We start from the raw sequence: 27,594 nt of genomic DNA on the forward strand, positions 1-27,594 counted from the left end.
TGTGATGTTGATATTTGATAAAATAAATGTGCTGGAACCTTTTTGTTTACATCAATTTATTACACATTGTGACCAAGTACAAAATACAGCTGAACTATGCAGTTTATTACAGACCATCTGTCCTCAGGCTAAAGTGTAGTCAAGAACAGGTTTAAAAATACACAAAAATAAGGGTTCAGTATGCTTGTAAGAACCTAGTTCAATAAAAAATAATCCTCCGTCAAAAAATCTAAAACAGCCTTACAAAACATTACAAAGTACACATAGAAATTATTCTTTTCAAAGCACTTTAAGGCAAATTACTGTGACAGGCACAAGTTACAAAAAGCCTTAAACTCAAATTCAAAGATTCTCGTTGCTACAACAAAATCATCTGTGAGGGAAATGGGGGGAGGGGGTGGGACCAATTTCAATACAAAACTCAAGTCCATTAAATCAGATTAGTTCATATAAATAGATTTTTTTTCTTGTCAGCTTAATAGCTTACTGGGAGCTTAGCACTGCAGTAACAATTAAATTTCATTACATTGAACAGCTGAGATTGGATACAGATTCATCACATACGTCAGTCTAATCCATTACACAAAGCATTTCTTTCTGATACAATGTGACCAACCAGGTAACAGCGTGAACAGAGAGATTAGGCAAAGACCAAAGGCCACAAAGCACGCACTGTCTACATCATATAAAGATATATATATAATTTATGGATTAATTCCCCAAATAATGCACCATATTTTTCTACCTATTTCAAACAAAGCGTGAAGGGGGGTGGGGGGTCGTCAGCTCAGACACCAATTAAATCTTTTAGTGTGTGTGTTTGGGGGGGGGGTTCTGGTTTCAAGGTGTTGATTTTTTTGCTTGAAATGAACAAGACCAGATTCCAGATCAGGCTTTAACATCCCGTCTCTATAAAGCTGATTACTGTGGATTTGTTCTGACTGCGTGGCAGCTGAGGAAACTACCACAGGTCTGCATCACAACACTGAAACCATTAGGAGGAACACAAACTATTTACACAAAAAAAAGGAAATGGGTGCGGGACACAACACAAAACGGCTACATTTTTTTTTTTTTGTTAATAGTTGCCTCATCATCTGAGCCGAATGAGGAACAGCATAAAAATCTGAGGTAAATAGATCAACATCTTACACAGCCAAGCTGATAGCGGGAGCGTCCCCGCCTTACTGACTACTGCGACATTATGAGGTCCTGCCTGACACACGGAGCCAGAACTATGGCTCGGCTGGTGGGAGCGACTGAGGGAGAGGTCCTTTGGATCTACAGGTTGCATGTTCATGTTATATTTTTTTGTTTGTTTTTTCCCATGCATTTGCTACGAGCTGCAGCAGAGGCAACGAGGAGAGCACACCTACACGTAATCAATGTTAAAGGTGCTTCGAATATTTGAGGTTTGGAGACGATACATTCATACTGCGGTAGAGGCACAGCTGAGGGACAGAGACATCTCAAAGTTAGCGATCTAAGGCACTCAAATGACACTATGGCACAGCTAGATTCTTTAAAAAAATAAAAATAAAAAAAAAAAAAGATACTGCACAAATTAATTCACAGTTGCAACAAAGACACTCAGACCTTTACATAGTGGTGCAAAAATAACAACGAAAAAAAAAACGTGAGATTCTTGAGAAACGTTCACTTTTCATAAATGCTAGTGAGGGGAGGACGGGCATTGCTACACTCTTGTCTATGTACATTGCACACACTGACTGCAGGAGGACATTTGAAGCAAGAGCCACGGGCGACATTCCAAAAAGGCTTTAAAAGCAACTTTTTTTTCTTCCTCCTAATGAGAGTGAGATGCCGGTTCTCGTGGCTCTCGGTCTGACCCGGTTCATACCGGACTCACATCTCCTGCAGTGGGTGGCTCATTTCGATCCTCTCTCTCTTTACAGCTGGTTCAGTGGGTCCTCTGGATGTATCGGCGTCGCTGCCCAAATCACTCATCTCATCAGAGAAAGATGCATCTGCAGACACACAAACACACACACAGTTCATGTGAAAGGAGTAACCAGTAAAACTAAACCATGCTGAGAATGTGGCACATCATACCACACCACAATACAGACACGCAAACAGGAATATAAAATTTAACAGTGAATAAAGAAACAGAGTTCGCAGTTTCTCTCAGCCTGAGCTTATTGGTTTCAGTAATTCCCAGTTACATTATTTAAAAGAAGAGGAAATGCTTTCCACTGGGTATTATTACACATTTAATGAACTACAGCACCCATGTTGACTAATGAGAAGCCACCCAGTGCAACAGGGTGACTATTTAATGCCAATTAAACAAATATATACAGGATATCAGCAACAATTTTTACATGCCGTTTTAAAATCCACAGCCAGCTGATGAGCACTTTATTGAAATCATTAAAAATGAAGACAGTAGAAAGAGTACCTTTTTCCATGAGTGATGGCATCATAGAGGTTAGGTCGCTGAACTATAATTTAGATGAGAAAATGTGTCAATCATTTTGCAATTTTAAATATTCCTTTATTAATAATATAAGTTCAAGTGTTTCTTGCTCTAAACTTTTTTCTCACCTCTCCCATGACAGCAATAGGAGTTTCTCCAGTGGCCTGAGCCACTCGGTGTTCCACCAGGTAAAACATGTACTCATCGTAAAGAAGGCGAATAAGGTGGAAGGAGCCAAAACTGGCCGCGCTGCGCAGGGTCAGATCTCTGATCACCATGGAGCTGCAAGAGAAGGAAAAGTGAAAAATCAAAAAGCTCCAGGGAACTTTATGACCTAATGAACGTTTATAAAAACGATCCATATTCAGTGACTTTCACAGGGATTCCCCACACCGACCTGTAGAAAGACCATTTGAGCAGGAACTGGCGTGCGGCTTTGGGGAAACTGGGGCTGCCCTGGTGAGGTTTCAGGACCTGAGAGACCACGTTATCCAGCCAGGTGGCCCACTGATCCAGAGAGCTCTGCTGCTGCAGGGTGACCTTAAAGTCCTGCTCCAGACGCTGCACCACGCTCTCGTCACACTGACACACCCACGACGCCTGCTCCTGTTTGACACAACAAACACACCCAGCCACATTCAGCAAGAAACCACAGACGCATAAACAGTGTTCAGCACCTTGCGCAACACAAAAGTTTGTCATCGCAGCATCGAGTTTCACTTACCTGGACGTTGGCAAAGTCCACTCTGTTGAGGTCGGAGAGCATCTGGTTGATCTGGGAAGTGTTCTGGAGGACGGCACGCGCCGCCTGGGCCAGATGGTTCAGACTGGTGTAACGCCTCAAAGTCTGCGCAAACGCACTGACCACGGCCACCTGCACACAAGAGGCAGAAAATACACTTCAAGCCCTGCGTGACTGGGATGAGTCCAGACAGAGTAACAATTCATTCATTTTCGGGCTGAAGGACGCATTTGGAGCTCTTAAAAAAAAAAAAAAAAAAAAAAAAGCACATTCATTTTACAGCCACTCTACGTCATAATCTAAAAGCCAAAATTGTACTCAGCACGCTTTTAGGCATCAGTATCATGTAATATATCAGCAAAACTGCACCAGTATAATGTCTATGATGCAGAGTAACAAAAGCAAGCACACGGTTCCCCAGATGTCTAATTGGTTTCTACGGAAGCTCGTTTCCTCTCCGAAGAAATTTTTTGCCATCTGTAAGTGAAAATTTTGAGATATTAACCTGAAATTTGTACTTACTCAGAAATAACTTGAAAAATGTTTTGAGTCCTATCACCATGGCTGGTCAAAACAGTTAAAGCATATTAAAAGTCTTTGTTGCTGCATTTTGATACCAGGCTCATCTTCCAGCCATGATTCCTTCTATTTTTTTAAAAAAAAAGTTCTGGTGGTAATTTTTCCTCAGATTTGACTGATGTTTTATGGAATGCTGTCAAATTCACCCAGATTTACAGTACACAAAAAAAAAAAAACAATGCATCTCAGTCACATCTATAAATGCAAATAAACTGCTGCACAGATCGGGTCATCACAGTAAGTAAGGAGCCCTGCTCAAAGTCATAAGTCGAGTGAGAGATGCTTTTTGAGAAATGCATCACGAGAGGTCACACATGAGTTTGAAAGTTAATACTAACAGCTGAACATTTATGGAAATGCTATTTTAAAAGGCTACAAAAAGGAGATGTTTTAGAAAGGTCAAGCTTTATTACAGTCTAACCCACATAAATCACATGTATGCAGATGATCTATAAAAGGGAGTTTTGTTTGTTATTTTTACCTTAGTGCGGATAATCTCTTGCGGAAAGCTGGTCATGGCATTAGTCAGCCAGCCCTCCAGACTCTTGGCAAAGTTACGGATGGCCTGAGTGAGAGTGCCTAAAGAAAGAGAGCAGCCTGGATTACAAAGTATCATTATTATCACCACTCTGCAGAAAGCTTTTAGGGAGAGTGTAAATGCAGCGCAATTAAATACTGACAAACAAAACAAAGAAATGCCACTAAAGCGGGTTATTGTGTCAGCGCATAACTTCATGTGCAAAGAGGTAATACTTCAACACTGAAAATAAAATGTTTTCCAGTCTGTCAGCAAACAAAGCCATTGCTCCTAAATGCATCCTGTATGTCATTGATCGCTGTTTCTTAAAACTGAACATATCCGTTGATTCAACAGCTTATTCTGCATTTACGGCCTTGCTTCTGATAAATATATGTAATATTGTCTGATTTGAAATAATCAAACAATCAGCTGATAAGCAGACTTGAAATTAGTTTTGCTTTATGCTTTCTGTAATTTGCAGTACATTTTTAAAATCATATGAATACAATCATCTGTAGTACTTACTGGGAACGGGTCGCAGCACGTCGGGGATGAGGATCTCCACCAGGGCCTGATAAAGGATGTGATCACAGCTCCTCATCCATAGCCTGACAGGCTCATATTTACAAAGAGACACCAGCTTCTCTCTGGGAATCACACCTTCTGGGTCATCATCACTACACACACACACACACACACACACACACACACACACAAAATAAATAAATAAAATCCAAACTTTAAAGGCTGCCTTACACTTTGTTCTGAATACAGGTGAAATCACAGACATAACACCACAAGGTCATTTAATCCCCAGCTTCAAACACTGAAGCCCCCCACCCCCACCCCCACCCCCCTTTCTTCCGGTCTGTGCGATCTGACCTGCTGGGAATGGTTGTGCTTCCATCACTAGATGGCGGTGTTGAATACCAAAAGGTCTGCCAGAGTTTCTCAATGTAGTGGAACTGGAGATTCATCACCACATCCAAAGTAGCCTGCAGGAGGGAAACGAGGGAGGGAATTGAGGGGGAGGGAACAGTGGAGGGAAAAGAGAGGGAGGAAGAAGGGGACAAAACACACAGAGCTGAACCATGGCAACCAGACACACAACAAAGTTTCTACAGCCAGGCAGGCTGCCTCTCTCTCACTCCAGGCCCTCCTGGTTAGACAATGAGCCAGCTTAAACACAGCTCCCTGCACATTAATCACCAGGAGAATCCTAAAGGGCACGTTCAACCTTCATCTGCAGTTTTTTTTTTTTTTTTTAATTTCTGCACCCTATTTCATCTGGGTTGCTTAGTCACAGATTTGTGCATGCATCTGCCTACTTTTTAGTGACCTGCGCTAACCCATGGGACTTCCTCTTTCCTGTTCATAAGTATAAGCCCCTTTGAAAGCTGCAAACAAGTGAACACTTGAAGAGCACAAAGGAAGCAGTGGCAAGCTGCTCAGATCTAAAATGATTCGCTGCTTCTAAAACAAGAGTCAGCAGATCAACCCTGAAGCCCAGCTCAAATATTTAAAAAAAAAAAAAAAAAAAAAAAATCCAGCATTGCACACGTGTTTGGGGTCATTCATCAGGCTGGAGGAGGTGATACCTGGACTCCACCTGAAGCAAAAAAGTCAATCTGAAACAGTTCAGAATGTCTGCTCGCTAAAAGTTTGATTTGCACCGTGAAATTCTCTGCTTTCTCTATTTGGCAGGATGCACGCTTGCCGCTGGATCTTGTTACACAGCAGTGTAGGCTTGAATCACATGATATGTTTTTGCTTCCTCTCCAGCCATTGCCATGGCAACCGTGTTTACAGTTGCCCCCAGCAACAGGTCAAACACAAAACTCCAAAACAAAAAGGAGAATTTCCCATCCCTGCTAAACAGGAGCATTTTGCTTCCACAGTTTTATGTGACAGACACACACACACACACACACACACACACACACACACACACACACAAAAAAGTGTGCAGGAGAAATAACACATGTTCACGTGCAGAGTCTGAGACAGACAAGCAGGCCTGCAGCGGAGCTTCCTGAATCTTAACTGCTTGTTTCTGTGCGTACACACAACAAATACAGTGATTTATTACCCTCCATGGTTTACTGAAAACTAATCATTTATTCTCAAACATTCATTCAAAGGCTTGGCTGACGCCTGAGTATTTGGCTGTTACCATGACATTAATAAATATATGCCCCACAGTGGATACTCTACAGCCTACTCAAAGAGAGACTCTTTACTCTATGAAAATGAAGTCAAATATTTTGAGCTAAGGCCAACTTGTTATCTTTGTGTTTTCATGTTAAATTATATTAATAAAACTCTTGGCTAAATGTGTTAATAGGTCAGTGTCGGCACACACACACACAAAAAAACAAAATCACAGGAGAAATGTTGACTGCATAAACATTAAAGATGCAGAGGCAGTGTGAGCTGCGAGACTGACAGAAATGTGCTGGCAGACAAAGACAGGAGCCCGTGTGCCTGTCCACCGACAAGGCTACACAAAGGCCCAAGGGGAGGCCACCACAAAGACACCAAGATGTCCACCCAGTGCACTGAAAGGTTAATTGGCATGTCTTGAAAGCTGCACGGAGATGAAAAGACGGCTGGAACAAAGGGAGCGTGGTGAGGCTGGACAAGGGGAGGGCAGGGATAATATGATAAAGCCGAAGCTTTGCTGCTTTTAATCACAGCCTCTCGCCTGTGTGTAAAGACCCACACTTTAACGTCCAGAATTATTTCTACTCTTCTGAAATGTGGTTCTATACACGTCACTGAGAGCGACACTAAATTTCAACCCATAGCAACCAAGTATGGTTTCAGTTTCACCTCTCTGTCCTCCTCCTCCTTTTCTGCCTATCAGTTAAATGATATTTAAATGTCAGTGTCATTGAATTAATTCTCATTCTTGAAAGCAACGCCAGGTCACCAAAGCCGGGCGGCGGCTGACCCCAGACGAGAGGGCTGATATGGGTGTCAGCCTGAAGAGGTTATCAGTATTTATGAAGGCAGGATGTTTGTGGGATTGACTCAAAATGAACTACGGAAAAAGTCAATGCTTCACTGATATGATATCTCATACTCAACTGGTGAATGATGTGTAAGTGTTTATGTAATATAAGAATGAGTCGGAGCTTATAAAGCTACTAATTAAACTGTAGGCTTTTATTGTTTCAGTGATCTTACTTTCATCCTATTAGGAAGGTAATAAATATCAAAGCTGGCTGCGGACAATTGTAATTTATAACAGTACGGTAATGGGCTCAACTCAAATGTATTGTTCGTGTGTTTGATGTGCAAAAGATCAGAATAACATGATTAAAACCAAAATCTACACAACACTTCAGTGACTGGTAATTGTTTCTGCAGATGAAAGATAAAAAAGAAAAACACCTTTTTTTAAACAGTCAAAATGCATCTGCTTATTAAAACGATTCATTGTTATTGTTTGTCATGTATATTCACAAATATCTGAAGGTGTCACAAACATGGCAATTAATCCTCGCAGATTCTGTGCAGAGTACTCCGGTGCAATTAGTGCTCTTTATATAGTCTTTCCTGACAAGCAGCACATATTTTCGAGACAAAGACAGGCTTTTGACTATATTATTTATATATAACAATCTTCTCATTGTTTGCTTAACCTTTAACTATGTGGGAAAGTGAAGGGAGGAAGCCGAGGGCAGAGTGCACTGCAAGCAGCAACGAGATGCTACAAAACGGAAGCACAAACCCTTTCTAAGCATTAGACACAAGTCAAATCCATAAAATAAAACTGCACCACAGCGATGTAACCCACCTCACAGTGGTCTCTGTAGAGTGTCTGCAACTTCTTGATATCATTCACGTTGATGCGCTCAGGCAGAGACTGGGTGCCCAAGTCAGGAGTTGGAAATGGAGGCAAGGTGTGAGACGTATCTGCATAAAGGCAAAAATGTAGACAGGTGTCACTCATTTCACCCACACAGCACCAAGGAGTAAAGACAAACTGTTTTATGGATATGGGTAGCTCACATAGCGGATGCCACAGTGTCTGACATTCATGACCTAAGTTTAAATTATATTTGCAAGTAAAGCCAAAACATGACTATGATTTCACACATTGATTTATTCTTATCAAAATATCTGGTGCTACTATTAAAGACTGCGTTTGGAAAAATAGAAGTTATGAGAGTAAAACTCACTAAGTAGTTTTAGTGTCCTTACCTATGTACTGCTGGTGGTGCTGGCTTTGAGCAGCCACCGACTGCTCTGGAGTGCTGTTGCAGTGCTGAGAGCTCACACACAGACTGTCAGACATGCTGTCCACCTTCTGTAGAGGCTTGAACCTATGTAGACATAAGAGGGCGGACTGTGTAGATTAGCTGGTTTTTGAAGATCTGGGAAAGCAGAATCAAGGAATCTGGCACTGAGGGGTAGACACATGCACCACATTTGGCACAAAGCTGAGCCGATTTATGTAAGCAGCACCAAAATGTTGGGTTTTGAGATATGTTTGCATCAATTCGGTGGGTATGTGCAGTGATCTACGTACATATGCTGCATTAAAGAGCAATTTAGCACCAGAATGAAAAGCAGAGTTTCATTAACTATTCAGAAATACTCAGACATAAACACAAAGCAATGCACTTACAAGTCCCAAATTTTTGCAGGAGGTCACTAAAAAACTGTTCCCAGTAAAAATGTACATTACATTGGGCACATTAGTACACACAGCACATTATGGACGCACTAGAAGCAGCACGGTTCTCGTTTCTGGTTAAGTAAAACAGGAAAATGGAGAGGAAGAGAATATCCAGTATTCCTGACTTCGCGCCATTACCCCTAATTCATAGCGGAAGCCTGTATTTTACTTCCACTGCGCTGTTGTTTGCGGTTGCGATCTTACACACTTGCTGTTCATTTAAACATTTTGACACTGCAGTTTCTTTTACCTGGCGTAAATGGTACCACATCGGAGGTGGATACATTGCAAGGATGTTTTAAAAAGCAGCCAGGACAATTCAGTAACAGTGCCTCACCCATCACTTCTCACTGACTGAAAAATACGGTATCTGGATATCAGAATGTTCAGATCACTGAAACAGAAACACTGGACTGGCTGAAGGCTGTGATCCGGGAGACACACAGCTGTCATCTTGCTAACTGCTAAGTGTTTACATGTGGAAGCCACACGTTGTTAAAGCTTTGTGTAGGCTGTATGCTGTAGTGTCACACTATAGATAAAATAATGTAAAAAAAATAAATAAATAAGAGGCTGTTCATTAAAGGAAAACTTAAAACATAAGGAAAAAATACAGTAATAGGATGCGCAACTGGGTAGTATAATGTTGGGGAAAAAGAACAAATTTACAAAATAAAATAATTTGAACAAATGTACAGACCGATGTAGTGACAACCAATGACAGCACAACCTGAACCCGAGCTCATGTTCCAACTAATAAAGCCGCCCGTTACAGCACAAAGTACCCAAATTTTGTCATTGGCTCTGACTTTGCGTAACCGGAAGTATAAAACCGTACAGCGGAAGTAGCAGTCTGTCACAGCAGCTACGCTCTTACGGAAACCTGTGGATAGCAAGCAGCAGGGTGGGTTATGATAAAGCAGTCACAGGGCTGATGTCCTGTTTGATTTAGACATGATAGTAAAAGTTGTGTCAAATGAAATGTAAAGAAAGAATGGTACAACAAGCAGACTGGGAGAAAAAGCTGACCTCTGTTTCTGGTGGACTGGCTGCTGCCTCATGGCCATGTACTGGGTGTCCTCCTGCAGCCGGTTGAGTGGTGAGTCTGGCTTCACCCGGATGCCATAGTAATGATACTTAGAGTTGCCTCTGGTGGATATAGAGGGAAAAGCCAGAAACCAGTCATGAGAAGCCTTGCCATCAGTGTAATCACTATCATTAGCCTGATCCATCAGCAAGTTACCAGTGCCTATAAGCATTAAGCATCATCACATCTATAATGGTCATGTGATTACCATCATCAGCATCTGCAACAACCTCTTCCTCTTCCTACCTGGTGCCGAGGCGGCGGGTCCTCAGGCCCATAAAGACTGAGCGGATGAGTTTGCCGAAGGAGGCCGCGTTAACTGGGTCCAGTTTCTGCTCCTGACAGTGCCGCAAGTAGTGGTTATAGAGGGAGGACCGGGGCAGGCTCACTCCCTCTGCTGTCTCATAGTTGTCCAGAAGCCACTGCAGCTAAAAATACACAGAAGACAGTCGCAAAATCAGTGAGTCCCAGTGGACAAATTCTGCTCTGTGGCCAGTAACGGAGAAGACAACAGAAAACAGATAACACACACCACAGGCTACCGGTTTTAGTTAGGTGTTTAGTGAGTTAAGTACCAGAGACACCACTGCACTCCCCTTGTGTAACAATATTCTTGAGCGAACATAAGTGATGACAGCATAAGGAACAATGACTAAGGAGATGTTTACATGGCCAAAACTATAAGACAAAACTGAGGAGGATTATAGTACTGTCTGTGACAGCATGATTAGAAATTATTAGTAACGTTATGATTTACAATGTGCAAGCTAATAAAAAGAGAACACTTCAAACTAAATTTATGCAAATAATGTAGCAAAAAATAAAATAATATAGGTTAAGAGTTAAGGGAAGGACCCACACAGAGATACTACATGAATCTTATTTGTAAGGCTTATTATACCTAACAGACAGCATCCTGGCAAGGTGAAAGTTGGACTGTAATAAAATTTGAGTGCATGTCTTGGTGTACTTAGAAGTGAAAAGAATATTTTAACACATCAATCAACTTAAGTACATGCAGATGCAGAGTATTAAGGCACATACACAAGATCCACAACTGCGGAAAGAGTGACAGCAAGTGCAAGTTCAGATGAAGAAAATTAATTATGCGTGTCAGTGAGGCAGTGCAGAGCAAGTAGGTTTGCAGTAGATTAAGTAGCAGTGTGGTCATCTTAGCAGAGCGCAAGGGGAGCACACAGCCTACAGATTCAGCCATGGCTTTCTTTTTTTTTTTTTCCACCTCTCATGTCCTTTTCAAAGAAAGTTCCTGGTTGACTTACATGGCTGTTGAGCAGGCTGCTTTTGTGACTTGCAATTCCTTCAGACTTTTGGAGGTTTTCAATCGCCATTTCAAGCTAAAGAAAGAAGAGGCATGCAAAAAAGGGTAAAAAAAAAGTGGACACAGAAGGGGGAGGAGGCAAGAGATTGAGAGACAGACAGAAAAAGGGAAGGGAACAGAAATAAGCAGTGGTATATTAAAAAAAAATACAAAAAAAAAAAAAAAAAAAATACAAAACACACACAAAAAAGATTAGGGGGATTAAGACTGTTAGCGAGCAGCCAGATCTCTGCAGTTCTATTTAATAATAAAAAAAAAAAAAAGTGTTGCAGCCAAGTCTAGTACTGGCTGACAAAAGCATGCAAATCAAGGGACTCATAGGGTTAAGCTGCTCTGTTAAGGTTTGCGGTCAGACACTAATGTATTCAAATAGGAACCACAAATAGGGTCACAGGTCAGCTCAAGGGTTTGAGCAACAGGTCAACAATGCCTACCACCCTGCAGTTTATCAAACAATATAGCTCTGAAAAATATTTAATGAGCTAAAGGGCAGACAGAGTAAGCTGTAACTACAATGTAAGCAAGACTGTCATGGTAGAAAATACGCTGACATATTATTCTATCACCAGACAACAAAAAAAAAAAATGGAGTCCAACTGGCGGGCGAAGTGAATGACAAAACCAGGGACATTCTGTTGAGCTGTAGAAGAAAATCAAGTCAAAAAAGAATTGGTACTGCAGCCAAACTGGAGACAGAATAAAAGAAAAAAGAAACAGGCAGCGGTCCAAGCCTTAAGAAGGCTCCCGAGGGCTCTTGGCCAAATGGTAATGAGCCCCAAGGGTTGCTTTGTTTCGTAGGGCGCTCAAGTGCCTGTGAAAACCTCTGAAACAAGGCAGTGCTGAATTATTTAAGCCAATGTCCTGGTTCTACGGGCTCACTGGCCTGCACCACTCTGTTCTGTGTGTGTTACTACAGAGCTAGGAGGCCTCGACTTAGACTGCAGATTCCTGGGAAACTGGGTGGTCAGTCAGGACGCAGCCTCAGGTAGTGATGAAAGTTACTATGAAAACTATAATTTAGACACCCCCACCCCCACCCACAGTAGTCAGGGAAAAGACAAACACTTCAGCACATTTATTCAGTATTTTTCAAGGACCGACTTTCATACTGTCATTTGGTGTTTTACGTTTTATTTTTGGCTTGATCATCAATCCTGTGCTAGTTGAAAGATGTACAACGGAATACCAGAAGAGTGGGATGGGTGTTGCTCACCATAGCTGAGGAGGAGCGCGATGAGTGCGATATGTGGTTACGGCTTCCCTCCATATTTCCGCCATGGATCAGGTAGGTGCTGCCACTGGAGATGATGTGACTACTGCCCACATCCATGGCAATGCCTACCATGCCATGGGGGGGCACACCACCACTGGCAGAGGAGACCACTGTGGTAACATGACCTCCACCAGCCTGAGAGTCAAAATAGGCCCCGCCACTGCTCTGCCCATACAACTGAGCCTCGGGGTTGTAGGAGTAGGCTGCTCGTCTGCAGAAAAGGTCACAAAACTGAGCACGCAGTCTAAATGAAAGTATGTTTACTTTTAAGCTCTGTCTGGAAAGAGGAATCTTTATAATCTTGCGCAAAGGCACAAGAAAACAGTACTGTTGATACACTACATAGTTGTGTTGACATAGATGACAATATAACTGATCTCATCAAAATATTTAGTTTTGCTGCAGTCATATTAAGCAGCAAACTGTGGGATAAAGTTACCTTTAATGGCACTTAGATTAGTTTATTTTATATTATATATATATATATATATATATATATATATATATATATATATATATATATATATATATATATAAATATAAATTTAAAAAAAGTAGTCTAGATAATCATTTGTGCTTATTCCTTTTATCCAGCACCCACTTACACATAATCCAAGATGACTCCACATTTGGAGCAGAGTCAAATATGTGCAGTGGTGTGTCTGTGAGATTTAAAAAGCAGCCCTTCAGGCTCTTTCACTGACAGTTTCATTGAGTTACTGTAGTAAACATGTTACACATTCACAACAAAAGGTCTACACCCCCCCCCCCCCATCTGAAATAATGTAATATGACTTACATTGTTCCATTGGTGTAAACAGCATCTCCACTTTCTCCAACATACTGGACCTGGGATGGGTAGACATGCTGCACCTGCTGCACCTACAGGGAGACAACAGCACAATGAAAGCAGTGATCAATGGAAACAGGCCTGAGAACATGATTTAATTTATTTATCATATCGAGATGGACGAAGGAAGAAGGTGATCTGAACAATGCTGTGTAGAAAAAAATAAGATAACTAGAATTAATGCCTTGCTGGTGCGTTCTTCCAAGCTTCAATTTACATCCGTGTTTATCCACACACACAATATACTGTATGCACTGAACATCTAATAACCTTTGACCACCAATTTTAAAAATCAGTCCATTCTCAAGTCCAAGGGAACTTTTGTCCCAGAAACAAAAAGGTGTTCCTGAGATATCGCTCTCACAAGAATGGGAAAGAACTTAAATCAAAGTGACACTGATAATGACTGCTGCAATCAAACCAGTTCTTTATGGAGCTCAAGTGAACACTTGCGAGAAATTTGTGGAAATTCCCCTCAAGGCATTTAAGACATATTGTGTGCACAAAAAGCGCTGTGCCAATGACAGCTGTGGCAGGCATATAAACAGTAGATCAAAATGTACACTTTGCATTTGGTAAAATCATATCTGAGTGGATTTGAACTTGAATGAATACATACATATTGCACATGTGGTTTACAAAACAAACAAAAAACAAAAAAGAAAAAAGAGAATAGGTCATCATGTTGCAAAATGGAATGAGAGCTTAATTCACTCGAGTCCTCATTTATCTTGTACACTTTACCTCTACCAAAGCGCTCCACCACTCTTGACAGATGATGAGCCCTCCTCCATCATCTTTTCATTTATTCAACATTCCAGAGATGTAGAAAATCTTTGGGTCAAACACATGACGCTTTTTTCAATTTTCTGTCCAGTATGTTCTTATGCCTATCTTAATCTTGCCTTTTCATTGGACAGTGTCACATGTTTTTTCTCTGTAACTCAGCCCTGAATGATGCCTTTTCACTGCTGACGCTGAGAAAGGTGTTTTGTGGGTTTCGTTTAATGAAGCTACCAGTTGAGGACCATTGAGTTGTCCATTTCTTAGTCTAGAGACTCTGATACTTGTCTTCTTGCTCAGATGTGCACTTTGGCCTCCCACTTCTTTTTCTATGGTAAGGCCAGCACTAAGGTTTTCAACTGTCATTAAACAGATCTGAAGTTCTAATCTAATGATTAATTAGCTTTTAGCATGATAAACTTGCATTAGATAACACATAAGTAATGGCTGCTGAAAAATGAACCTACGTAGATACAGTTTCATATTATTGATGGAATTCCATTTATAACATTTCTGATCAATTTAAAAGTCATTTTAAATTTAAAAAAACAAAACAAACGTAGTTCCTTTCAAAACAAGAACATTACTATTTGACTGAGCATTTGAGTGGTAATGAATGATGTATTAAAAGATTAAAATGATGAAAAGAGGGTCATGAACTGTCTTAGCTGCTATCAAATGATCTTGTGGCATGTGAAAATGAAAGACTGACACAGAGGACAAACTAATACCAAGACAGTCGGTTCAGCCCTTAGTATTTACCATTAGATGTTTGACATCACACAGATTTCAAGTTGGGATTTGGTTCAAGCCCCAGGAATACCAATGGACTTTGCTACAAGTCACATTATACCCTGGGACCAAGAGCTGACTTTGTGCCGTTAATCATAAACATAATCACAATGCAAGCAGCAGAAAAGCCAAGAAAAACACAGTCACCATCACACACATTCAAAGCTTATTATTTTAACCACTGGAAGAAATAATTGTTTAAAATAATAATAATTTTAAAAGCCATGAAGAGATTTTAATACAAGTATACCCATGTTATTCCTGTATACAGCCAGTGGGCCAGGCTCAGCCAGAAAAAAACTTTCACACCCGCATCAGGAGCGCAGGAAGCAGGAGAGATGTGCAGGGCTTTTTGGTAAAATAAATGGGCTAACATGTTTGAGATCTTCGGCGTTTAAACACAAACATGGTTCTGTTACCGTTCTGCTCATGTACTACCTAATTTGTTTGTTGAAGGCCAAAGTAGAAACCTTTGAGACTAAATTTCATTATTTTTAAGTGTAAACTGTAACCTGAATAAGACCTGATGAATGACAAGTATTTGCAAATGAGAAAAATAAATCCTGGTCAAACAGGGGGCGAGGCTTGCCAACCTTGAATTCTGGGTAGGTAATTAATTTAAAATAAATGTAACCTTCTTCCTACTTTATTATAAGACTGCACAGGTCTTCAGCAATTTTTTCCATGGAAAATGTCAAGTCAAGGGGGTATACATATTTTCAGAGCACTGTACAAGTAAGTACAGTACTGTGTACCTGCTGAGGGACCTGTTGAGCCCTGGGTACTGAAAGCTGCTGTACTTGTCCTCCCTTCTGAGCTGAGCCTGTGGCTTGAACCAGCACCCTCTGTGTGGATACAAGACAACTGAATTACATAGATAGGCAAGTAAAAAGCACACATACACACTATTCTAAACATGTAACAGTCAACACAATAACAAATATCTTCATCATTTAGCAAATGAGGATTTCCGGTAACTTTTTTTTTTCCCTCAACAATGCAGAATCAAAAATTCAAGATTACATTTCTTTTTACAGGTATTGCATATAAAATACCAAAGATAGGTGTGGATACATGGACATAAAAAAAAAAACAACACAACAGAGATGTCCACTGCCCTTTACACTCGTGCTGATAATACTCATTTATCTGCAGCCTCAAACATTAGTATATTTGATGTACTGGTCTGGCAATGCAGAGAGAAGTCATGGCAGAAGTTAATATGGTAAATTGATATGAGAGGCATCTGTTGGCAGAGTGGACGGTAGCAGATTTATTTGCTGACAAGTTACAAATTGGAACCACAATTTAAAAATACATTCTTATTTATTGCTGCTGCTGCTGGACAGGGAAGGTTTTAACCTGCTACATTAGGGTGGGCTTTTAGAAATAATACGCAGGCAAAGCAGGATGTCGGCGCAGTCGTGGTCAAGCGATTAGGGAAGTGGACTTGTTGCCCAAACCGTGCCAGTCTGCATCATATTTTTATCATACAATTCCTGATAAAAAATGAGCATAAAACATGCAAGTTAAAGTAGCATTTAGCATTCCTTGCACAGGTTAGAGAGTGTTATTTGTCTGAGTGGTGTGATTTTTCATGAGCGCTGGAACCGAGTGTTCAAACCTCGGAAGTTAGAAATCGGAAGACCCAATCGGAAGTTAGAAAAGGCATCTTCTATGCTATATTTCCATTGGCATTCCATGTAACATGAGCTCCTGGCTTGGTTTAGTTTCCAAAATAACTTCTCTCTTGTACTTTAACATTTGGAAAGAGATGGCATGGAACAGTTAAGTCATGACAGACTTTGCCCTATCATCACAGTAGCAGCAGGGTAGATATATTATCCTACCTGCTGAGAGGCTGGGACAGGCTGTACCACTGGAGCCTGGGCTGATGATGACGTCCGCAGCGCTGCCACGCTGGTCGTGGTTTCTGACCCTCCCTCAGAGTTCTGCATGCTGGGAAGCATTAAGGAGAAACAGCAAAGACATCAGAAGAGGCAATTTTCTACCAGACTGAAGAAATACCCTTCCAGGTAAAAATGAAGTCTGAAAGAATATAATAGAAGCATTCTGAATCTACACAAATGGATGGCTTTACTGAACAAGCACTCTTACACCCCATCCCATCTCTTGTGGAGCCACCAGGGCATTCATTGTACCCCAGGGGCTTTCGGGCTTTACCAATTCAAGCTGAGTCACTAAAGCTCTCAGAGCCCTAGAAGCTGCCCACCTTCAGTCTTAATCAATGAAAAAATAAATAGCCCAACATTATTGCTGACACACTTATCGTCCTGCTGAGAAAGCAGACCCAGGGGGAAAAATTACAGTAGAGAAGTTCAAGTTACCAACAGGACTGAACTGCTTCATGAGGACCAAACCCACTGACACTGCTCTGCTTTCCACTGGGTGACAATGTGCACAGCATAGCAAAGGGGAGCTAAAAATGGAGCGACACAAAGGCTCTCTTTTTTTAAAAAAAAAAAAAGGACAGAAAGAAAGAGCGGGAGCAAGGCAGGGACAAGAGAAGAATAAAACTGCAAAAAGGGGGGGGGGGGGGGGGGGGGGGGGCGCAAGCAGATAGAAAAAAAGAAAAAAAAAAACTTCCCTATTTTCTCCCAAAAGAAAAAACGAAGGGGGAAAAGATGAAAATGGCAGTGGGGTTCCAGCCCCTGCCAGGGTCCTGATGATATCCAGCATTTGTTTTGAGCAAGAGCTGATCTCTGACGGCTCCAATAATCCAGCTGATATGAGGAAATTCCTCAATGCTTTGTAAACGTTTGTCGGTTGCTATGGAGAGGAATCTATGACCCCCACCACTACCACCAATTCACCCCAGCTCCCACCCCCATGCCTCCATGTTCACTCCTATTTTAGCCCCCTTATAAAGCTTCTGCACAAGAACTTTTGAGCACAACCACAAAGAGAGGAGGGGGAGGATGATTTGAATAAAGGAGAGGGAGATACGACATCGTTTGGGGGGGGGGGGCCTGGACTGAAGAGCAGTCTTTAATTTAAAAGGCAGAAATTGTGGGGCAGCAGGAAAAGTCAGCGGGGAAACGGCGATGTAGTGTTTATAAGGCGCGTTACAGTGAAGGGCCGCAAGACACAACCTGCTCTAGACATGCTGTGATTAGTCATAACACACAGCATGCGCAACAACGTTGTTTTAATTCACTTGAAGAGACCTGACAAAAACCACTGTGTGCAGTAACCTGCACACACTAGATACAAGCAGCCACGCATGTGTCTTGGCTTTCTCAAGTCTTAACTTTCAGGTAAGTCAAAAAATTAGGCTAATAACTAATGGGTTATGAGTGTGTCTTAGAGATTAAGCAAAATCCTTACAAATTAAACTTGAACTTTTCTGTGTCTGAGGGAAGCAACCAAGAAAAATTATTTTTGGAAAAAAATTTAAAAAAAAAAAAGACCAAAAGGAAAGAAAAATCCAATCAGACTCAAGGAAACGGCACTATAGATGGCAATGAGGAGGAAATCTATTTAACAAAAACAAGAGAAGTGTTTGCACCAAAGTCGGGGGTCACACCCTCATCCATAAAACATTTAAGGGCTATGAGGATGGAGGATAACATGGCTCTTGTACAACTAAAACACTGTTGCTAAAGGTTTCCATGTGAAAAAGTAGACCACAAGGACATGTTTCATTACAAAATAGTGACTAGAAACAGTGAATCTCAGTATCCAGCAGACCAGCTTTGTTCAAGACTGTATCACACAAAACACTGACTCACCGGAGGCACTACACCCGGGACAGTCCCCCATATTACTTGATCAAATGCTAATTACAGTGTCTAGCTCACATTTTGATTTAAGTTATTTTAAGGGACCAAGAAAAAGGATGCAACACCTTATTTTTAGTGAATGATAACATTCAATACCAAAAAAAAAAATCAAACACATAAGCAGATTAAACAGAAATGGGTGTGCCACTTAGTGACATCTTCCATGTGTGCCACGTGCAAAAATAGTGCTTACATGACTAACAGACAGACTAGGAGGCCTATGTTGAAATTCCTGATGTGTGTCAATCTTCAAAAACAAACAGTCCTAAGTATCACATTGAGTCTTCCTTTTGGAGCATACCTCTGAGTCCATTTTGATTTATTTGTTAGACAGAGCACAATTAACACTAATGTGTAAAGGCTATCATTTTTCCTTTACAATGTTTATCCAAATGATAAATGTCTATTATTGAACAGCACTAACAAGAAGTCACTGCATTAAAACCTGCTGCAACCCTCGGCTGCATTTCTAAAGCCAGGAATTTGTGTATGGAGTGGCAGCTGAGTTATAAAAAGACTTGTAGCAATCCCATCAATTTTCTTCAGACTTGTCCTTTTCAACAGAGGAAGCAACACAAGCCTGGGAGCTTCTTTACTCCATTAATGAGTGGACGGCACAGCGAGATGGTGGCCGATCAAAAAACAGATCACTGACCTGCATGTTTTCGTCCATGAAAGCACTGGCTTAAATTAGGTAAGGTAAACTGTGCCAAAATCACTGAGTTGGTGGGGAAAGAGAAAGACTCCTCTAAGCCACGCACTGTTTAGTGTTCGAGGAAGGTTAAAAGCCACACAAAATCCCCACCAGCAGCTCTGAAAGGCACAAAGGTAGAGCCCAGCAGGAGGGCCAGCTCACTGCTGCAAACCCACTTTTTATGATGGGCTAGAGTTTAGGGCCAAACCTTTGTGCCTCCTACACAGACAACTTCACACAAAAAGTGTGTCTTCATGTCAGGTCTATGAGCCTGGTTTATTTCAAGCAAATCCCAGATAAGCACTTAACAGCGTTACAAAAAGAATCCCTGCTTTCAGGAAATACCTGAGTTTTAAAAGCAATACAAAAACAACAGAAGTCACATGTCAGAAACCCTGAGGCCTCACAAACTGTCATTAATAATTGAGTCTATATTGCCAACAAAATTTAAACATCTGTCACTGACAGATCTAACTTACACAGGGCTCGATCAGAGAAAAACACATACAGATGTTCAATTAAAAGCAGGAGCCCACAGTCTTGGCTCGTGTTTGCACTGGCCCACATTGTTTGCAGAGCAACAACGGTTGCTAGTGGCAACACCGTCCACTCCCGTTTCCAGGAGCCTGTTGCTACGCAACCGACAGAATACTTCCCAAACCAAACAATGCCATCCCCCACCTGATCCTTCTATCTCACGCTAAGTAGAAACTTACAACAATAAATAGTGTGTAAGCTATTAATTTCAGACAGCAGGGGGACATGGAGGCAGAGTTATTTCTGTGCTGCAGTCATAGAAAAATGTACAGACTTTATGCTGGTTAAGACTAGATTGACTGGGATGTGATTAAAGTGCTGTTTTCTGAAAACACTTGGTGGTCAAAAGGAGGAGGAATGTTTAGGCCATCGAGGAGACAAGAGTCTATTCTTCAGATCTGCTTTACACTCATGCCACCCAAAAACAGCACATCCAAACCAAGCCGAGTCTTTCCCCAGGCAGATGACAGTAAACAGCTTCAGTAGAGCAAAACTTTTTCCAACTCAGTGGAAGCCAAAATAAAGCAGAAGTGACACTTGTTGCTGTTTAAAAAAAAAAAAAAAAAGGCATCTACGGAGGGCATTTGTTCAGCACGGTGCCCGTGCATTTCTTCCTGCATTTACCTTACTAAATCTCTCAAGAACAAGCAACAGGTATCTGCCAGGGCTTTAACATGCACTCCCCTGATTTGAGAATGAATTTAGTCAGCGATATTATTTCAAGCAAATTCATTGTAATTTGTGGCTTTGAAACAGACAGCATTAAGCTTTTCTTTGATTTCATTAAAAGAACTTATAAGATCACACAGGCACACGCGCTCGCACAAAGAGCGAATTAAGATATGATAAGAGATTTCCACAACAGAGGCTGTTCTTCAAGCCTGTCTCATTAATTCATGGCTAATCCAATCAAAGCAGCTCTTGGGGTCTGCAGATGGCAGAGTTTAGGGAGAGGTGGGAGGGGGTGGGTGGATGAGAGAGAGCGAGAAAAAGAGAGAGTGAGAGAGAGAGAGAGAGGAGGAAAAATAGCAGGCACCGACCACTATCTCTGATGCAAGCACACTCCTCCCCTCCCCAGCTCTCACCACCCCGCCTCTGGTCATCAGCACAACCTGTCCACTCCGTCACCATGTGTGCTGCAGGCCTGACAGCCACAGAGAGAAAGATCAAACTGTTGCCATGGAGATTGTGTGTTCGTCTATGCATTACACTCGCAACTTCCTCCCCAGCGCCATACCTCTTCTAACCCTTTCCAGATTTCCATGCCCTTGCCCAAGCCTCTTATCCTTACCATTTAACATCTGAAGATGAAGGCTGAGGATTTGAAAATTGCACATTTCAAGAAGTTAAACTGAAAGAAAAAAAAAAAAAAAAAAGTAACACCAGACAGGGAAGCGGAAAGAGATGTCACAACTGGAAATGTAATCAGACTACCCTCTCGTGTGTGGGTGTCTCTTTCTTTCGAGAGAATTTAGCTAATGTGTTTTAAGGCTGCCACACTGATGACACAAAGAAGGGAAGTTTACTCAAGTCACCTCGCTGCTTAAGGGGCAAAGTGGGAAAAGCTAACAGCTACAGTGGAGAATCTTGAATACCACCTATTTCACTTGTGAAACCAATAAACTAAGAAAGCATACCCTCCTGTCAGGCCTGCAATTGTGTCACTGAGATGCAATATTAAGAATCTAGATACACTACAAAAACAGTTACTAACAGGCAAATGCAGCAACTTATCTTTTCAGTTCTGGCTGCTTAAGGAGGAACTGGAAAAAGGCTAATGTTTGGGGAGGTTAAGTGCAGTATCCTAATGCTTACGCTAGGCACTGATTTTCACCTTCTCTGTAGCTATATTACAATACACAAATCTGCTTTTAGTTCTGTTAAAACAGGTGTGTTTCCAACCTGTACACTTGAGTTTTATTTTCAGGAAAGCACATGCTCTGAAGATTACCTCAGATTCTGGCAGCAAGCTTCCACAATCTTGACCGATGAACCTGAGATAAGCCTCGTGTTTCACATGAGAAGTCTGCCTTCTTGGCAAGCATTCACTCAGCAGAGATATGACACCGAGAATCATCGCACTGTACGAACGCAGGGCACTACTTGATACGAAATAATGAGTCATCAGTTAATGCTTTAAATCTGAGACAGAGCTGAGTGTCTGTTGTTTATGTAGTGAATACTCTACCAGGCTGACTGCTTGCCATCAAACACAGATTTAAGTATTTAACGCCTCTTTCACCTCCAAACCCTACGCAGACAAATGTACAGATGGCTGAGGAAAAAAGCAACATTAAAGGTGTTGGGGCTATCTTGTAACACCAGAACAGTTTCCATGCACTTTGGCACTGATTCTCCCAAGTTGTGAACTTTACTTATGTCCCAATAAATGCCACAGGTTTGATTGGGGTTGAGAAGGTTATAGCATATGATTCACTATATTTTCATACGCAAACCATTTAGTGACTCCTAGTGCCCTACGAATGGGGTTATTGTTATCCTGGCAGAGAACACTCCCCCACAGACAAAAAAATGCTTCATCACAGGATAAAGGTGATCACTCAGAACAGATTTGTATTGACTTGCAGAGAGGTAAAACGCAACCAATCCATGCCAGGTTACTTACTTACACACACACACACACACACACACACACACACACACACACACACACACACACACACACACACCCAAAACATGGCCACTGGATCCCCTCACTTCAGGGGTTTTCCTTTCCATTTGTCAGCTCTAAAGTATATATACATGCATGCATACATATACACACACACACATACACACACTTTGCATCTAACAGTTTTGAACCTGAATACTGATTACAGATAGAAATCTTTTGCTATTTGGTACAGCTGCCAGATACCCATATAATTAAATGAGTTCATTGTAAATTCATGTAAATTGTTTGTGCATTAGAAATGGACACTGGACTACAATTTTCATTAAAATAGAGCAGTGTTACACCCAAGCTGCATCCAGAATTAGTAGCAAACTAACTGTTATAGGTAGACACAAATAAAGTGGACCTCAGTAATGCGAGAGTCTGAATATTACTAAAAAACCAGTGACTCCTGTACAGGATATTACAGAAACATACATAAAAGGTCTTGGGACTAGGTATAGATCAGCTTTTATCCAACTAGCAGTCAAATCCATTACAATAATATTCTACTGACTTCGGACTTACTCAACCTTTACACAAATTTACCCAACCAACTTCTACATTCAGTGCGATTTCAATAATATTTATCATAAACGTGTATAAAAAAAAAAAAAAAAAAGCACAGTGAACACAGAACATACAGCAAACAGCCTGATAACATACTGAGAGGCCTGCTACCCTACCTTACAATCTGCAGTGCTCTTTTGTCAGAACACACAATACCACCAGCAGTGAACATTGTGAGATTAACATTTGCTCCCCTTTCAAGATAAAGAGTAGAAGAGGGTCTTCTAAGATAAAGAATGGGATCTCACGGTAAAAGGACTTCTACCACTTAACTGAATCAAGAATGTTTCCACCCCTGAATGCTCTGCAATTGCTACCCATTAAATCTCATCATGTAAATACTTCTGAAAAGCATTTCAACCTAAAAATACTGTTTGAAGCCCTCTCCACCAAAAAGACTAGTCTTGGTTCTGGTTATTACTTTGTAGCAGGTTTTGTACTAACAAAATTTGTTCTCTTTTATTCAAATAAATATCCCTTAACAAATTAGCCCCAAACTCTACAGAAAACAGGAAAAGTGGGGGAGCGAATGGAGGTCTGCTACTATCCTGCCTCAAAGGAAGAGGGGGTTCAGTCATTGTAATGCAAATGTAACTGCCTTGTCTGCTGTTTGTGGCAGGAAATTTAATTACCAGTGGTGTAGCTACGATACAAACAGGTGGAATGCTAAGAATGCTGCTGATGACACACACACACACACACACACACACACACACACACACACACACACACACACACACACACACAGAAAAACATTTCATTTCACAACGAGTTTCAACTTGTTGTCACCACACGAGGGCCAATCAGTTGCAGCATTTTTCAGTATGGGATTTGTTTCCTTGTATCCTAGTCTCCACTGATTTCCAACATCTTTACAGCTGGAAGACTTGATGCAAGTCAAGAGGATACTTAAAACAATTTTCCCTATCAACAAATCTTATAAAACAGTAATGGCAACACATCAGTTAAAATGAAAAGCCCTTAACAAATAAATGAATTATGGAGCTTATGAAATTAAAACATTTCATGTGTACAAATGGCACTATTAATTTCCACTTAACAAGCCCCGCGAGGCACTCGTTTCTCAGTTCTTCTGCTTTGCTCTGTGATTTCCTGACATGCCTTTGACTGGAGTTATGGGACAAGCCATTAAAAGTGGTGTTAAAAAAAAAAAAAAATTGAGACAATGATAGGTTTCAAAAGCCAAACAGTTCACTTATCACACTGGGAGGTAAATGAAACTCTGCAGGAATATGATCAACTGTAAACAGCACCAGCAAAACTCATAGTAGTGGTCAGGTCTGTGTCTATATCTGAAGCTGGCTATTGGATTGAGAACTCCTCCCCGGGGCAGCAGTGGGCCTCATTAAGACAGGCTAAATACAGCATGAGCAAGCACACACACACACACACACACACGAGCATGCACAGCACACACCATATACACAGAGAGAGAGAGTGAGGACATGTGACTTAAAGCTGTGTCAGGTCACCCCCCTGCCCAAGAGACCACTGCAGCTGTCCTATTGATAGCTGAACTGTAGTACACACATGGGCCCACTAAACACTCAAAATGGCACATGGACAACAGTGGACACTGAGAAGAAGGAAAAAAAAAAAAAAAACATGGCTTAAAATAAGGTTAGAGAGGAAGGTCGGCCTAAAGAAGAAAAATTAATGTCTCCAAATCACAGGCCAATGTAACATGTGCAGTTGGCGATCTCAGGATGAAGGCAATGTCAGTAAAGCAAGTGTTGTTGCTGAAATTCATGAGATTTTAAAAAAATGTTATATATATTATATATATATATATATATATATATATATATATATATATATATATATATATATATATATATATATATATATATATATATATATACGCTTTCAAAGCAATGTGCAAATTAATAATTTCCCCATTTTACAAGCCGTGCAGTAACCAATTTTTAATAACTCTCCAGCTGCTATCCACTTCGTTTAATTCTCTTTTCTGACCTGCCTCTGCAGGCTAGAGTTATGCACTCCTACCACAAAGAGGGAGATGAAAATAACCTGATTAAAACACTGACTTTTAAAAGAATAACACTTCGCTCCATGGCACGCTCCAACCCCTTTCTTTCCATGACTTGGGTGTATTTGTATATCAAGTTGCCATGTAAACATAACAGTGTCATGCTCAATTGGGGGGGTGGGGTTGGCGGGGGACACACACAGTTTCAGCGCAGTCATCTCTTTATTTTCGTTGTAGCTGCGGGAAGTTGTCTGTCCAATCAAAGATAAGTTTCCTTCTCTGACACATACTCCACAACAAGCCAACTCCCCAGTCAACGAGCACATGGTCTGGTCAAAAAGGAGTAAAATCATGGAAGTTCATGAACATTATGTATTAACATACTCAGACCTACTTTTTGACCCATTTAACTAAAAAGAAACAGATATTGGCTCTTCACTCAATCATTCAGAGCCTCTCTCCAAGATGAATTCTTCATGTAAGTAAAAATTTTTAAGTTTATGGATCAATTCATTGCAAAGAGGGCATTAATTAGAGAAATCTTCATGCTGCAAAGATTCTTCCTGATGCTTCAATAGCAAGCACTACAAATGACCGAGCACCTGACAGCTGTCTCTGAAAAGACAGTTCATTAGAATTAATGCACCCCTTGGGACAGAAAGAGACACAATCCCAAAAGGAGAGGGGGGGGGGGGGCAAAGACAGACACGGGCGCAGTGTAAAACTACTGAAAATTTCTAGCTTCCTTTGTTTCCTTGAAATGCAACAGTACAGACCGATATGTGCCTTCAGCTCTGCAGAGGGATCAAACAGCAACCTTAATGAGACCTTCTACTTGAACAAAGAGGCAGTGGCACTAAGAACACCTTGACCATTAGCACACAATTTGATTGTGAATCTGATCAATAACTAAGGCACTGTCAAAACTGAAAAAAAGACTGCTAGATGGCTCTAAATTTAAGGGTAAATTGACTTCACCATTCTAGTCGTTATAGAATTCATAGCTGTATTTAAATTCACGCAGAAAACAGCCATTTAAACGCTCAATTTCTCATCCAAGACAGTTAAATCAAGACAGAGGAATATAAAAGAACCATCATAGCACCATCTAGCTGTAACATACCCTGTTATTCAAGTTATTTCTGAAATATCACAACTTCTTCACTGTAAAGTTGCATTTTGGTTTTAGAGAGGTAATTCAGTTTGATCAACGACGTGATTTACTAGTGTGAGAAACCAGGGGGAGCATCACGTTTGGTGTAGGTGTAACCACGCCGGCAGAAGTTTATCAGTGCTTCTGTCAGTCCTAAAAGGAATCAGTATCAGTATTTCTGATTCCTTTTAGGACACAATTTGAGAGTGAAAACTGCCACGAAAGAGCTGTCCAACTGCCAGAAGAAATAAAAGTTGTGACCGCGAGGAGATGCACACAGCGGACGTGGGTAAGAGCAACAGAACTGCCGCTGCTGCTAAAGGCTAGCTAGCTGCATTTCCACCTGCTGGAGAACGCGATTCTGGGAACGAGAAGTTTTCCCGTGCTGTGGCGAACAACACAGAACCGCCGTCAACAACTCCACACGAACTCACAAGCGAACTTGCACTCATGGCTCCTGGTCGTCCAAATTAGCATTAGCTGTAGCTTGACTGGTAGCCTAACCATCGATCCCCGCTGATACTGTGCTGGAAGTGCGTTCAGACCTCGTAGCATACACAGCACGACGTAGCAACAAGTGTAAAGTGATGCTGAATCAATCTGGAATTGAAGTATCGATGACACGGAGTACAATGTTAAAGGAAAAGTGTAGCAGAAGTGAAACGGACCCCAGGCTAAAGGCTGTCGCCAGCAACTGGTAAATGTCAGTCAAATGAAGAGTAGAAAGCCGTTCTCAACTTGGGGCGGATACCACAAAAGAAGGGAAAGTTATGTTGTAAATAACCAAGACTCCTACTATACACGTTCGACCTCAACAATAGGATTAACTCAGCTTCTAAATTCTACAAACATATAGTCACCTTTGCCTTCAGAAAAGTTGTGCCCTCTCTTTTTCCACTCTCTCGGTGACTTCCAGATGCTGCTGCCGCTGTTGCTGAGTGTTGCGCCCGTTGGTAAGTAACTGTCTCCACGGCTACAGTCACTATAGCGCGACGGGGTCTCGAGGCAACTGTTGCTACCCTCAAAAGCCTACGTCAGGGGCCTCACTATGTAAGGGAGG

At 41.2% G+C, this 27,594-nt stretch overlaps 1 protein-coding gene across 3 annotated transcripts; it reads right to left on the bottom strand.

Annotated features, from left to right (window-relative positions):
• Window positions 1-39: 39 nt before the first annotated feature.
• Window positions 40-27,594, bottom strand: rfx2 (regulatory factor X, 2 (influences HLA class II expression)). 3 transcript variants are annotated; one of them, XM_030727970.1, is made up of 18 exons: window positions 27,395-27,594; window positions 16,943-17,051; window positions 15,848-15,937; window positions 13,467-13,549; window positions 12,608-12,878; window positions 11,336-11,410; window positions 10,302-10,483; window positions 9,998-10,117; window positions 8,491-8,612; window positions 8,084-8,202; window positions 5,164-5,276; window positions 4,807-4,958; window positions 4,243-4,340; window positions 3,165-3,314; window positions 2,838-3,046; window positions 2,569-2,722; window positions 2,423-2,465; window positions 40-1,988 (listed from the first exon to the last, which is right to left on the bottom strand). In XM_030727970.1, the coding sequence occupies exons 2-18, from the start codon at window positions 17,048-17,050 to the stop codon at window positions 1,867-1,869; spliced, it is 2,211 nt and encodes a 736-aa protein (XP_030583830.1). In that variant the 5' UTR covers window position 17,051; window positions 27,395-27,594; the 3' UTR covers window positions 40-1,866. The 3 variants fall into 3 exon arrangements, with proteins under 3 accessions (XP_030583830.1, XP_030583832.1, XP_030583831.1); XM_030727972.1 differs by lacking the exon at window positions 15,848-15,937; XM_030727971.1 differs by lacking the exon at window positions 11,336-11,410.

This window comes from Archocentrus centrarchus, chromosome 4 (assembly GCF_007364275.1).
Source record: "Archocentrus centrarchus isolate MPI-CPG fArcCen1 chromosome 4, fArcCen1, whole genome shotgun sequence".
In the NCBI taxonomy this organism is placed as follows: domain Eukaryota; kingdom Metazoa; phylum Chordata; class Actinopteri; order Cichliformes; family Cichlidae; genus Archocentrus; species Archocentrus centrarchus.

Excerpts from the sequence above, each read along its gene's own strand:
- rfx2 (XM_030727970.1), bottom strand. The coding sequence starts at position 17,050 with ATGCAGAACTCTGAGGGAGGGTCAGAAACCACGACCAGCGTGGCAGCG. Across the intron at positions 13,550-15,847 it reads CTCAACAGGTCCCTCAGCAG|GTGCAGCAGGTGCAGCATGT; the intron begins GTACACAGTACT and ends GTCTCCCTGTAG. Across the intron at positions 8,203-8,490 it reads GCACCACCAGCAGTACATAG|ATACGTCTCACACCTTGCCT; the intron begins GTAAGGACACTA and ends GCCTTTATGCAG.